The 13,904-nt window shown below is 40.5% G+C and overlaps 1 protein-coding gene across 1 annotated transcript in view; it reads left to right on the forward strand.

Annotated features, from left to right (window-relative positions):
* Pop1 (POP1 homolog, ribonuclease P/MRP subunit) overlaps positions 1-13,696 on the forward strand; it is a 33,728-nt gene extending 20,032 nt beyond the window's left edge. Inside the window, exons 12-16 of the mRNA XM_055620156.1 lie at positions 434-549; positions 2,605-2,796; positions 8,863-9,017; positions 11,958-12,287; positions 12,917-13,696. Of these exons, the coding sequence (XP_055476131.1) occupies positions 434-549; positions 2,605-2,796; positions 8,863-9,017; positions 11,958-12,287; positions 12,917-13,547 (1,424 nt within the window). The 3' untranslated portion in view covers positions 13,548-13,696. The remainder of the gene's footprint in view (positions 1-433; positions 550-2,604; positions 2,797-8,862; positions 9,018-11,957; positions 12,288-12,916) is intronic.
* The last annotated feature ends 208 nt before the right edge of the window (positions 13,697-13,904 follow it).

Raw genomic sequence — 13,904 nt, forward strand, 5'->3', positions numbered from 1 at the left:
TCTTGGATTCTATAGTGCAATGCATTTTGCTCAAGAAACAGTACAGTTCACAAACACTTATTCACCTTAAAGAACGGAGAAACGTGTATTACAGACAGGAGTGAATATCTCAGTAAACGTTAGATATACGAGACCTGAAGTAAAGGATAACAGAAAGTGTCTTGTTGAATTTTGTTTATCTTAAATACAAGGGGCAACTTATCTGTATAAAAGTAAATTTCACAGGAAAGTTATTTCATGGAGAGGAAACCAATAACCTTTGTTATTTCATGGACTAGGAAACCAATTATAAAAATAACTTAGTTTGTTGTCAAGAAACATTTTCTAGCTCAGTAAATGCCTATGAAATACTTTCCCGTCATCACAGTCTGCCAGCATTAAAGTTTGATGAAATGAGAGTGTGTGTTTGAAGGCTGTTTCTTTTCCCTCTTAGATAATGAGCAAATTAAGCAGCTGCTTCTGGAGGGCGTGCCTGTGGACTGTGTGCATAGCTTTATCTGGAACCAGGATATTTGTAGGAGTGTCACAGAGAATAAAATCTCGGATCAGGTAACTAATGTGCCAGGATTACTGGTAAGCTTATTAATGACAGGCAGAATCATTGTACTAGAGAACCCTACAAAGGGATTTTATGTTCTGCCAAGTGCTATGTACGTATATATTCTTTTGTTGTTGTTGTTGCTTTGTTTTGTTTTTCGAGACAGGGTTTCTCTGTGTAGCCTTGGCTGTCTAGGGTCTCAATAGACCAGGCTGGCTGCGAACTCACAGATATCTGCCTGCCTCTGCCTCCCTGAGTGCTGGGATTACAGGCATGAGCCACCATGTCCAGCTTACTTAAATATTCTTTACTGTGCTACTTTGAGTTTAAAAAAAAAAAAAATGATTTCTAGAAAAAGACCTTTTTTCTGAAGTGAAAAATCTCATGGTTTAAATATGTAGTTTTTAATCTTATTCCCCTTAAATATTTTGTCTTTAAATTCCAATGATTGAGCCCCCACCAGAGTCAGGCATTGTGTGAGAAACTGATAGATGATGAGGGCCTTAGGAATGCCTGGGAACACTAAGGCTGGCTTTCAGTTTGAAGGAGCTGGTGTTTGAATTTACTCTCAGATGGGAGCTAGACTTCTTGGGGGCAAGGTCAACAGTGCAGTTGGGAGAGGATGTCAAAAAGTAAGAGCAACACTTATAGTAGCCCAGGCCTGAATCTGTTCTTAATCCCCAGGTTGGGCAGGAGCTGGAAGTTAGTGGTGGGACAAGGAAGAGGCTGAAGGGACACATAGACTAGAGTGTAGAGGACCAACAGTTTGGGTGGCACTGAAGGGTTTAAGACTGGTTAATGCCATGACTGGACTTCACTCTAGCAGTATGTGGAGGAATGTTAGACTGAGGTGCATGGGGGGAGAGGACTACGGGTTAGAAAGCCGTAAAAGAAACACATGTATATAAAATAGCTGAATGTAAAGAAATACATCACACAGGTCATGGTGTGAGGCTCTGAATTGTGCAGTAGCTGGAGTAAAGGGGCTAGGGTTTGGAACACATTTCTAGAGGGTAAAATCAATGAGGCTTGGTGGTTCTGGAAGGTGAGAAAAGGTATCCGTAGATTAGCCCCTGACATTCTATTTAAAAGGGAGCCAGAGTCATGTTGACTTGTTCACTATTGTATTCTCAAGTTCTAGGAAAACACTTAGCACATAGGAGGAACTCAGGAAATACTTGAGTGGGTGAATACTGAGCTCTGGGGTTTGTGGTGTCATTTGTTCAGGTGGGGATTTGGAAGAAGATCATGGGAAAGGTGAGCATTTGAGAGGCAGTATGCTTCTCAAGAGTGTCTAAAGAGACAGGTCTTAAATGCCAGGTGGGAAGCTTGGGGCTAGAGGGAAAACATTGTGGCATGGACAGTAAATACACAGGTAGTCATAGAAACTTAGTAACAGTAAAAAGGCCAACATAAGAGTATTGGTCAGGTTGCAGTTAGACCAAATATGGAGGAGGGTCTTGGTACCAGACAGCTGCAGAACAAAGCACTAGCTGTCATGTCCAAACTCAGCACAGATGCCTTTTCCCTCCCTGAACAGCTCCAAGTGAAGTCTAAAAGAGTGTTGTTCACTTCATACAGCATACTTGTTCACTTCGCTCAGTTTGTACTGCCTTCTATTTTAATCATTCATACCTGCAGAGAAGTTTTCTCAAGAACGGAGCATTTCCTCTAATGGCTCATCTTTGAGAAGTTGTCATTAATTTTTGTACTGTCTTAATCAAAACACAGCATAATCAAATTAAAAGGGGTAAAGTATAAAAGTGTAGAATTACTGAGATTAGCAGATGAACTTTGAAGTTAACTTTGAGTTTTCTGGTATACCCCAGTCCAGACAGAAAAATTAAGATAACTTGGCATTTTCCTACCAAAGCCTGTGTGTAGAGGAAAACCTTTATAGAAAGGACATTTTTACTTAAACTGACTTGTGTTTGTTTATTCAGAGCCTTTAACATTGCCTTTTAAACGAACATTTACCTTTTAAATTTGCTCCTAGGGAGACCCAGTAAGAAAGATCTCCTAGAAGACTGTGGCTGTTTGTATTGACTTGTGTTCTTCTCCTTTAGGATTTAAACCGGATGAGAAGTGAATTGCTGGTGCCTGGGTCACAGCTTGTTTTAGGGCCTCGTGAATCCAAGATACCTATACTTTTGATTCAACAGCCAGGAAAAGTGACTGGAGAAGACCGATTGGGCTGGGGAAGTGGCTGGGATATCCTCCTTCCCAAGGGTTGGGGCATGGCTTTTTGGATTCCATTTGTAAGTTGCCTTTTGATTTCAGTTGCACTATTTAAAACACAATTATAATAGAAAGTAGATGCTAAACATTCTGGGTGTTAGGCACAGGTTTAAAACTGAATGCTGTATTTCTGTCCTTAGAGGTGAAATAGTAGGTATAGAAATACAGAATATTTCATGCATGTAGTTTCCAAAGCCAAGTTCATATGCATAACACCTGTTGAGGGCCAACAGCATGGTTCAGCAGGTTAAGCTGCTTGCCACCAGGCCAGACAACCTGAGTTTGATTTTTAGTACCCATATGGTGGAGGGAAAGAACTGGCTGTCTCAAGTTATCCTCTGACCTTCGCCCATGTGCTGTGGCATGTGTGCTCATACACACACACAAAATAAATGAAACTTAATAATAAAAAGACAGTAGTGTAGCTCCTGTTCTTCCTGAGACACTCTTTGTTGTTGTCTTGCTCAGTCTCCCAGGCTGGGATTACAGGTGTGAAACGCAGTGCCTGGCTCAGAGGGTACATTTTTGTCTTCCTGCAGCAGTTGACATAGTAACTGCGCAGCTGCCCTGTGGTACTTCTGTACCTGCCTCTGTGTTGATCATCCGTCTGTCTACCCTTGTCCCCCATTTTCTCCCCAGGCACCGTCCCACACCCTAGCAACAAACAGTATTTGAAGTAGAATGATTTTTTTAAAAATTGGTAACAATAATGTTGAATTTTCAACTTGAATAAATTTGTTAGCTTTTACAGAAGTGTAAAGCAGGCTGTTGTGGTTTTAAATGCTAACTATAAGCATATACTGCTCCTATTTTTTTTAACTGTAGCCAAATTTTTTATTAAAATGTGTTAAGCATCTTCTGATTAGTTTACGCATGATTTTGATAGCAATGGTAAGAGACATGTTAGTGTAGGAATCTAGGTTCATGCAGAAAATTAAGTTTTTAGGTAGTATACCTCATGCAAGGGTCAGTCATTTAAGAAGGGATTTTTTTTTTTTTTACGTTGTCCCACTTAATTTTTTTTATTAGAAAATGTTTTATTTTTTCTTCAGTACTGAGGATTGAACTGAGGGTCTTAGTAGGCTATAAAGCACTCTGTCACCGAGCTATGTCCCTAGACAATTACAGATTGTTTCATTCACATAGAAAAGACAAGATCCTCGTGCTGTGGGCGGAGCACTCATGCTTGCCATCCACTTAGGAAACAAAGCGTGCAGACTCCCTGGCAGTTTCGTGTCCTCACACCTCTCACCTCTCCTCAAGTAACACCTTGTTACCCCCATGCATATTCCCAAACCCTGTATCTCTGTAAAGTACGTGCTTTTTGTCTATCTGCCTTACTGCAGATGTGCTTCTGTAACCTATTGTATTTACTCTTGTTTACTGGTTCAACCTGCTGTATTTAATGGGTATTGAGTTTTATCCCATGTTGCTTGAAGTTCCATTCATTTATTTTTACTACTGCAGGTTGTTTGGTTATAGGATCCTCTTAACATGTATTTAACAGTGTTGTATTATACAAAAATTTACTATTGTTATATCTTTTAGTTAAGCAGCGGTTATTCCCAAACAACTGTATAACCAAATCACCACACAGAGACAGGATTTACTTGATTAACCTAGAGCACAATGCTGGGCAATAGTTACTCCATCCTAAACCTCCAAGCTGGCATAGTTTCCGACATTTCAGATTCAACCATTATACTTGCTTTTGTCATAGCTTAGGTCCGGTCCCATCTCTCCACGTGGTTTCAAGACCTCTCTGGATTCTCCTCTTCTCCTTTTACCCTGCTTCCTTCTTCTTCCTCCCATGCCAGTCCAGGGTGTCTCACCCTCTCCCCTCCATTGCTCAGCAATGTGGCAGGTTGTTTTAATTGACAATTTAGAGAACAAATGGTGGTATGTTTATACAAACTTGAGATAGGTGATGCTAATGCAATGTCCGGATTGAAGCCAGATAGTAGGGGAGAGAAATCAGCATTTGATTGGACAAGGGTAAGGTGTATATATTCCAAAAGAACATTATACCAACTATTCCCCCTTTAAGTCCAATAAAAGGCTCCTTTTCTTTCAATACAATAATAATTATAAAATTGTGAAAACTATTAGGTAAAATCTACATGTGCAGTGTCTACTCTGTGTGTATTTAGCAACTTAGGAGAAAGTATCTAGCTATCCTATCTATCTTGATAAGTTTAGAGTTTTATACCTAAATTAACCTTTATCCTTAATGGTATTACCTGTATGAAAGCATTTTCTTGAATTCTAAATAACTTAAGCTTAATTGTGGCACTATAACTATTTGGTCTTCAGCCCTAACAGAGACTTGAGAAGGAATAAAATTAGTTACTAGAGGAAATAGGAAGTGCATGTTAGCAGCTTCCAAAAAAAAAAAAAAAAATTGGCAGGGATAGTTTGCTGCCTGAACAGTCACCCATAACTCTCTATAATGTTGGAGCATCATCTTCAACCTTCTGGCTCAGAAAATTTGACAGACATAAATGTGAAGCAGGAACTATTTAGGACTTGCTAACCCTGTCTTGGCAGAGTTCGGCAGTCGACTTGACCTGCATTTAAGCTTGCCCATTTTTGGCAGAATTTGTCTGTTGTGAAGTGAGGGTATTTTCTTTACCTGAGTGACTCATTTGCCACATTTGAAGCCATCTCCATATGGAGGTTCCTTCGATGCTCATCATCTTTGAGGGCGGGGTGCTGCCAGGAGATGACCTGTCTCATTGTCAAAGAATCTTAAAAATAATAAAGACATTTTTAAATGCCATATTCTATAAGTCTTCATGTTTTTGAAGACTACCTATTTTTATGTAATCGATCTGTTTACAAAATTATATCTGTCTGTTAAACCTAGGATGCATACTCCTGTGATAAATTAGACTAATGTCTGACATGACAATGACTTGATTAACTAGCAATTAACTTGCATTATCTAATACCCTAACCAGTTTTTAATAGCTGTTTAAAAGTATTGGAAGTATTGGAAGTAACCTTGAATTTATATCAATATACTAATGCTCATACCAGTGTATCAAAAATAGACTTATTTTTGCATCAATATGCAAAAATCCCATACCAGAGTGAAAATCAACCTTCTTTGAGAATAACAAAACCCTGCGGATGCTCCAGTGGCACAATTGGTTAGCGCACGCACGGTACTTACAGAACAAATAAAACCCTAAGTTGAGTAGATTCAATAATCTACCTTTTCTCTTATTATTCCTATAAGATATCCTTATAGTCCCCTTTCTTTCTTTTCAACCCCTTTTTCTCCTTACCTAAGAAAGAAAGATAGAGAAAAGAAAAAGGAAAAGAGAGAAATCCCTGAGTCTAACCTTGTTTCTCTCTGTTAAGACCATTAATAATTTATAAACATCTCCCAATGACAATAAAAATTCATAGCCACAGAAAACAACCAAAAACCTACTCAACCCCCCTTAAGGAAAATTGGACATTGTCCTCATAGATTTCTTCTAGCTGACATTTTGGACACACAGAAATCCTGATAGGGGTCCCAAAGGAAATTGGGAAAAATTGTTAATTAAGCAAGCATTAACATTTGTGGTCTAGTCTTTGAATGTTGAGAAATTTCAGGCTTAATAAAAGTCCTTTTTGGAATAGTCTAAAATATTGGACCAATTGAGATTAGTAGCTTTCTTCAAAGCTCTCTTGGGAGCAGACTTTGATGAGAAACAGCAATTGAAGCAGTTGAGGCAAGAACAAGCAGAATGCTGGAACATGCAAGATGCTGGAACAGATGTGTCAATGTGTCAGCATACTGAAAGATGAATTCTGTCAGGTTTGATCCAGCATTTCTGGTGTCCAGTCCTTTTGTTCTGCAAACATACAATTTCTCACAAGCATTATACAGTTCTAAAATTATGCCAATTAAAAGAATGGCATAATAAATTTTGAGGATATTGTAGCCAAGAATTTGTATTGTTGAAGTTCTAGCTGCAGACATATTTTATGTCTCAGTCAGTTTCAGAGTTGCTTCCATGTAAAGGGCTCAGCAATATAAGTTACCATTATTATTGAGCATACAATCATTATCATGTTGAACTCAAAACAAGGTTGGATAGATCAAAATATCTTTTTTGGGCTCTTGGGCGCCTGTTGTATTAGGTCAAGCTGCTACTTATCTCCTGAGAGAAGGCCTCCCAAGTAGAGAGACAAATTGAGCAATAGAAAAGCCATGTTTTAAGTAAATTTTATATAAACTTTTTAATTTATAATTTAAGCATACCCTAGGCATCTTGTACCTGTTTAGAGGGTTAGGCCTAGGTTTTTATATATGTTGTAGCTGTTTGTCCCATCCCCTTTTTTATATAGAATGGGTAGTTATGCCTTTATAGCCAAACTTTATATAAACTCCCTTTTACCTTTAGCATTTAAGCATACCCTTGGCATCTTGTACCTGGATTTTTACATTGGTTGTGGCTATTCTTTGGCTTGCCCCTTTTTTATGGGCATTTGTTTTGGCTATCTTTGGCTTGCCTCCTTTATGATATGGGATGGACAGTACTACCTTTTAAACATGAATTATAATTTTTGAGTTTTTAGGACCTAACTAGGCTGGCATGTACTTTGCCACCTGTAAGCCTCCTGTGTCTTTTTTGCATCAGGCATGACCAAAATTTGTCTCCCGTGAAAATGTCTCACGTTCGAAAGGATAAGCCAGCTTCCAGAGCAGTGTGACGTTATCTCTCTTCACATAAACCTGAAATTGATGTGAATCCAACCTTTAGATCAGTAAGGACATAACGTCTGTTATTAAGAAAAAAGAATTTACATTGTAACCTTAAGGAAAATTTTGTCATTTTTGAATCTTAGACTATCTCTGCAAGTGGCTAAACAGCAAGAGTTGCCATCTTGGCTTTTATCATGTAAATAAAGCTGATCTGGAACTCAGAGATTTGCCTGTTTATTTTTACTTTGTGTTGGGAATAAAGGCACATGCCTTCACCAACTTGCTCAAATATTTTTTTCTCAAATTAATATCATAACTCAAAGCTTTTAAATGAAAATCAAGCAAAGAGACAAGAAAATTTTAAGTTTGGGGTCAGTTGTGCCAATTTACACTGTAACAAGGAAAGCCCAGTTGGTTATTTTTTTGGAATTTAGTTGTTGTTACCGGTAAAATTGGCGGACCCTTACCAGAAAGAGCTGACAAGTATCTTGCAGCCAGAGAGCTTTGAATTTTAGCCGTTATTAATCCAGTTTTTATTAAGAAGAGTGCCCTTTCTATTGTCTGTAACTTAGTATTCCAACCATTGGCTTTTCCCCTATTTTCTCCTTGAACTTTCTTGGAGAAGGCATGGAGAAGGGACATCACCATTAAACATGTTGCAACCAGATCCATGACTATGACAACCGAAACACAGCCAAAAGGGATTAAAACACCATCTGCCATGGCATTTTTTATTTTAGATGCAGTTTTAGGCCAAACTCTGCCTCCAGTTCCTCTCTTTCCCACCATGGCTGCTGAGCTGAGCTGAGCTTAGCTTGCCATAGTGTAAAGAAGCCATGCTCCTATACCCTTCTGTTAAGTCTGCAGCCTGTCTTTTGCTCCTGGGCTGGTTTAAGAGTCTCTCTTAAAGAGACAGTAATTGACCTGGGAGTTTTTAGGTTTTAAATTTGGGTTGTATCACTTTAAGCTTATTCCCCCCACCAAATTATGATAAAGTATGATTTAAAGGGTGTGGATACTTAGATTAGTTGGGCACCATTTGTTGTTAGTTAATTAATATCTACTATTGATATATCTTTTAGTTAATGGTGGTTTAATTGACAAGTACAGAGAACAAATGGTGGCATGTTTACACAAACTTGAGACAGGTGATGCTTAGAATAAGCATCACGATGCAATGTCCGGATTGAAACCAGATAGTGGGGGAGAGAAATCAGCATTTGAATGAGCGAGGGTAAATTGTATACATTCCAAAAGAACATTATACCAACATACCAGTTTTTTGTTTGTTTTTTGCTATGGGCTTTTAGGTTGTTTCTCATTTCCCCTATACAATTTTGGTTCAGGTTAGTAAATTGACAGGGCCTCTTGACATTTCTTTTAGATCTACCGAGGTGCAAGAGTTGGGGGGTTAAAAGAGGCTACCGTGCATTCTCAGTACAGACGGTCACCAACCATACCAGGCGATTTCCCAGACTGCCAAGCTGGGGTTCTGTTTGCTGAGGATCAAGCTAGGGATCTTCTAGAAAAGTATAAAAGGTAAGGAACTCTCCTTCTGGTCTCTAGGGACAGGAAGCACCGGCTTGAATTGCCTAATGGCTTGGGCATCACTTCAGTTAACGCTATGTGCACTGTCTCGCTTCCCTCTGAGTTCTCTGCTACCGAAAAGTGGCTTTTAGTACACAGGTTATTTTTTGCCCTTTAGAGGCCCATCTGCTAAAGCCTTTTCTTAATTATTTTCTGATTTCAGTGATGGATAGCTGAAGTGCAGACATGCATTTCAGATACTTGCTAATAGATCTCATTACCACTTGCATCTCCACTCCTGCAGAAATTGCACTAAAAAAAAAAAAAAAAAACTGGTTGTAGAATAATGTTGTTTTTTAAAAGTTTAACAAAATCATGGAGGTAGGTAACACTTTCAACTGGTGCCATTCTGCCATCCAAAGCATTATGTACTGTTCTTAGTATTTTAGCAATTACCCTTGAACACTTTCTCTTATCTGTCTTTTATTGGAAATAAGTGGATGAAGGCCTTTACTTCTGTTATATAAAGAAGTGCAGGTGAACCATAGGAACCTGTGTTCCCATTAAATTTAGGCTCCTAGAAGCACAGAAACTGTCTCGTGCATATAGTGTCTGTAGGTTTAGGCATAGCTGGTATATACTAGGGCCTCTAACAAGTGTTAGATGAGTGAGTGGATTATTGAATGGTGCAGTGGTTTTGCTCTAAGTTGGGAACCCTGTTCATTACCACAAGCACTGACAGAGACGGGCCTGACTGGCTTTCTAGTCATCTTAGTAATGGACTGGTGAGTGCCTTAGTGGATAAGTTGTGACCTGATTGGGGACAGCGTCCAAGCAATCATGTGCTGTATATCTGTGTACTTCTCATTTATGTGCTAGTGAGTCCTATAACTGAGAATGTTTATTTTTCACTACTTCGACTTTTTCATGTATATTCTCCATAGGTACAAATTTTTCTAAATAAAATAGTGGTATTATCTATACTATTTTGAAACCTGACCTTTTCATTTAATCATATATTGTGTTGGTTTCCCAGTAGCAATAAATAATGATTGTAACCAAATGTTGGCAAACTTTTTTTTGTAGAGGGCCAAATGATAGGCAGTTTTGGCTCTGTAGACGCTCTGGTCTCCATAGCAAGGTCTTAGCTCTGCCACTAACTGGAAGCAGCTGCAGGGGACACAAACAAGCCAGTGTGGCGGAGGTCCAGCCAGAGCTTGTTATGCTCACTCACATCTGGAATTCACAGAACTTTCAGTGTCATAAAACAGGATCATTTTTCTTTTTCTTTTTTTTGGCTTTTTAAGACAGGGTTCCTCTGTGTAACAGAGCCCTGGCAACCATGGATTGGCTTTGATCCAGCTGACCTTGAACTCTCACAGAGATCTGCCTGCCTCTGCTTCCAGTGTGCTGAGAATAAAGGCATGTGCCACTTTGCCCGGCCCTCATTTGGCTTTTTCATTGAGTAGAAATATGAAAATCATTCTTAGCTCATGGGTCATATAAAGACAGATAACAGGTTAGATTTGGTTCATTTGGCTCAGCGGCTAGCTCTGGCATAGGGCTTTGAGTGATTCTGTAAGATCGCAGCATGGATGTGCTGTTTTATCAGTGGCCTTTTAGGTTACCTCTTTTCTTATCCTATGCTTTGCGGATCTTCTTCCTATATGCATCTCTATATATTTGTCTGAATCATTCATTCAAAGCATACTTATTTCAAGGCTCCAACAAGCACAGGGTAGACTAAGTCTGTCCCTGACTTTACGGAGACTGTATTCCTTTCTTTTCTTCTTAAAATAACAATAAATTTACTTTTTACTTTATTTGTTGATAATTTCATACATCTATATAGTGTACTGTGATTGTATTTACTGCCCCATTGTCCTCTCTTACACTCTTCTCATTCCTACTTCCCAACTCCTCCTCCTTCTGTTTTCTTTTCTTTTTTGGACTCAGTGAATTTAAATTGGGTTGCTTGTATGCGTATGGGTATGGGCTACTTACTGGAGCAACTTAACAGTGGCTGTACCACTGAAGAAAATGACTGCTCCTCGGGCAACTACTAACTGCTCCTCAGAGAGCCTGATGAGCCCCTGTATAGCCATGCTGGAGTTTTGGTTGGCTTGTTTCATTTTTCAACACAGGGTTTTTCTGTGGTGCTGGTTGTCCCAGGACTCACTTTGCAGATCAGACTGGCCTCTGTCTCCCAAGTGCTGGGATTAAAGGTGTGTGCCACCACTGCCTGGCTTAAAAAGCATGTATCATATCCTCCCTCCACCCTGGGACTTTGGCAACTTATAAGTCTGTACATTATTTGCCAGCCCTGCAAAAAGAAGCTTCTCGGATCACGGCTGACAGTGGCATGGTCTGTAAGTATAGGCATAAATATTGAGAAGGCAGTTTGAGCACAGAATTTAGCAGAACATCAGTAGTTTGATTCTTCTCAAGGTACTAAGTTTATAATGAAACTTGTGTCTCACTCCTGACCTGGGATGTCTCGGCCACCTCGAAAACTACATCATTGTTCCTGTGTACCCTTCCAGGTACACTGTACACATGATTTTGCAGGCACACAGTTGTTCTTTTTGCTCTCTCCTGATTTTGTTTTTGTCAGGTCAGAAGTGAGAAGCTTCACTGTGACCTTGATTAGAGCCTTGTGAACCCTGAGGGACAGCACTGCTCAGCCCCAGGGCTCTCATGCACATGGATCTCTGGATCAGTACTGAAGTACTGCACTTGGTTTTCAGATGTGCACATCATGCACATCTGTGTTAGATAACCAAAGATAACCAAAGATCCAGGTATGGTGGTCACCTTTAAACCCAGCACCAGAAAGGGGTGTGTGTGTGTGTGTGTCATTTGGAGATGTTATAATGGTTATGGCTGTTTCAATTAAACTGTTTTAAAATTACACTGTTTAAACTGTTTAAAATTTATTTCTTGTTCCATTAGACGCCCTCCTGCCAAGAGGCCCAACTATGTTAAGCTTGGCACATTGGCACCTTTCTGCTGCCCCTGGGAACAGCTGACTCAGGACTGGGAGGCCAGGGTTCAGGCCCAGGGTTCAGTGCCTGGTGCTCAGGGCAGTGACCCAAGACTCGGTCTGCCTGCTGTCCCTGAGGAGATCTGGCAGCCATCTGATGAGGCAGGCGTAGCTGAAAACCAACCCATGAAACCACAAGTCTCAGGCTGTCAAGTGCAGGCTCGGACTGAGGTGGTTCTGGAGCAGGGTGCCAGTGAGAATCGCATGGCTGCCACTGGTAGCCGGCTCTGTGTTGTTCGGTGAGTCTGGGGCAGCCGCCTCATACAGTTTGATGGTTTTCTGTATTGATCATGCCCAAGGATGTGAAAGCCACCATTGTTTCTCTATGTTAGTTGGTGACTCTCTAAAAAGGAGAGCCGTTTCTTTGATGTTTCATAGAGGGTCTAGGGAAACAGTTTAATATTTGATTTGAGACACAGTACCAACTGATGAGATGATTGGAAATATTCTCCTAAGTCAGGTGTACCTGATTGGTGACAGGCCTTAGCCTCTCGGGTTCTTGGGAACCATGTGGCTGTGGGGTGGGCCAGCAGCCATTGTTGTAGTGCGGTGGTGGCGATGCTGCGGCCTCCATCCGCAGTGAGCATTGCCCCTCATGCTGCTGTGGTTCAGCGTCTCACCCTCTCCAGTGTGCTCTCTTTCCCCCTTGCTTATCTTAAGGTTTTTATATCACCCTTTTGCTTAATTATAACCCTAAGTTCTATCTTATTTTTCTATATGCCTTATTTTTTTCTCTGCTCTAATACACTATAATCTTTATTCTTTCAGTTTTAGAATGTCAGGCACACAAAAAGTTTATGAGTACTAAATATATTGTATGCTTTTAATAGTTTTAATTATAATTTTCTATGCCTCTTACTTTGCTTAGGAGCAGGAAATTACTGAAGCAGCTCTCTTCCTGGTGTGGGCCCAGTTCCGAGGCCAGGAGGGCTCCCTGCAGAGGCCAGCAAGAATTGACCAGAAAGGCCTGCTTGTCCATTCTGGGTGATTTCCCCAGAGCTCTGGTGTGGGTCAGCCTGACTTTGCTCAGGAAGGGCAGTCCCGAGCCGCGCACTATGATCTGTGTCCCATCAGAGGAGGACCTGCTCCAGCTCAGTCAGGATCAAGGTTACTACGGACCCAGGGAGTCCAGACACAGTGACCCATTCAAGAGGCTGATTCTGAAAGAAAAAGAAAGGAAGAAAATGAAGAGGCAGAAGCGAGCAGCCAAGGGCCTGGTGGCAGGGCCGTCATCAGCTGGGCAGGAAACCCTGACTCAGGGGCTGTGGTCAGGCCCCCTCCCAGGCCTGACTTTACACTGCTCCAGAGTTCTCCTGGGCTTTGTCACACAGGGAGATTTCTCTATGGCTGTTGGTTGCGGGGAAGCCCTAGGGTTTGTCAGTGTGACTGGCTTGCTGCAAATGTTGTCCAGCCAGTCAGCAGCCACAAGGGGGCTGGTGCTGCTGCGGCCGCCCACCTCCCTGCAGTACCGGTTTGCAAGAATTGCTATTGAGGTGTGAACGTGGGTTCACAGCCTGGTTGGACAGAGATTATAACTGTTTTTGTCAAATCCCACAGAGATCCTGGCTGTCTCTGTCGTCTGATTTAAAATACAGTGTGAAACTGCTTGGAAACAAGAATTAAAATTATATAATTATGCTGTTGAAAATCTGTTAACTTTACTCTAATAATCTGAGTGTTGCCCATCTTTTCCTGTCTTGGTTATAGGCTTAGTTGTTTAATGTGTTGGTTGAACACTTTGTATTAAAATATCTCCTGCTCCCCTTGGTTGTTAGGAACAAAAGCTGTAAGGTCTCTTTGAAAAAAATTTTAGTTATATAGTATGTAATAATAACTATTCATTGTTTATTAAAGAA

The sequence above is a fragment of the Psammomys obesus genome, unplaced genomic scaffold (genome assembly GCF_907164565.1).
Source record: "Psammomys obesus unplaced genomic scaffold, mPsaObe1.curated_primary_1811, whole genome shotgun sequence".
NCBI lineage: Eukaryota > Metazoa > Chordata > Mammalia > Rodentia > Muridae > Psammomys > Psammomys obesus.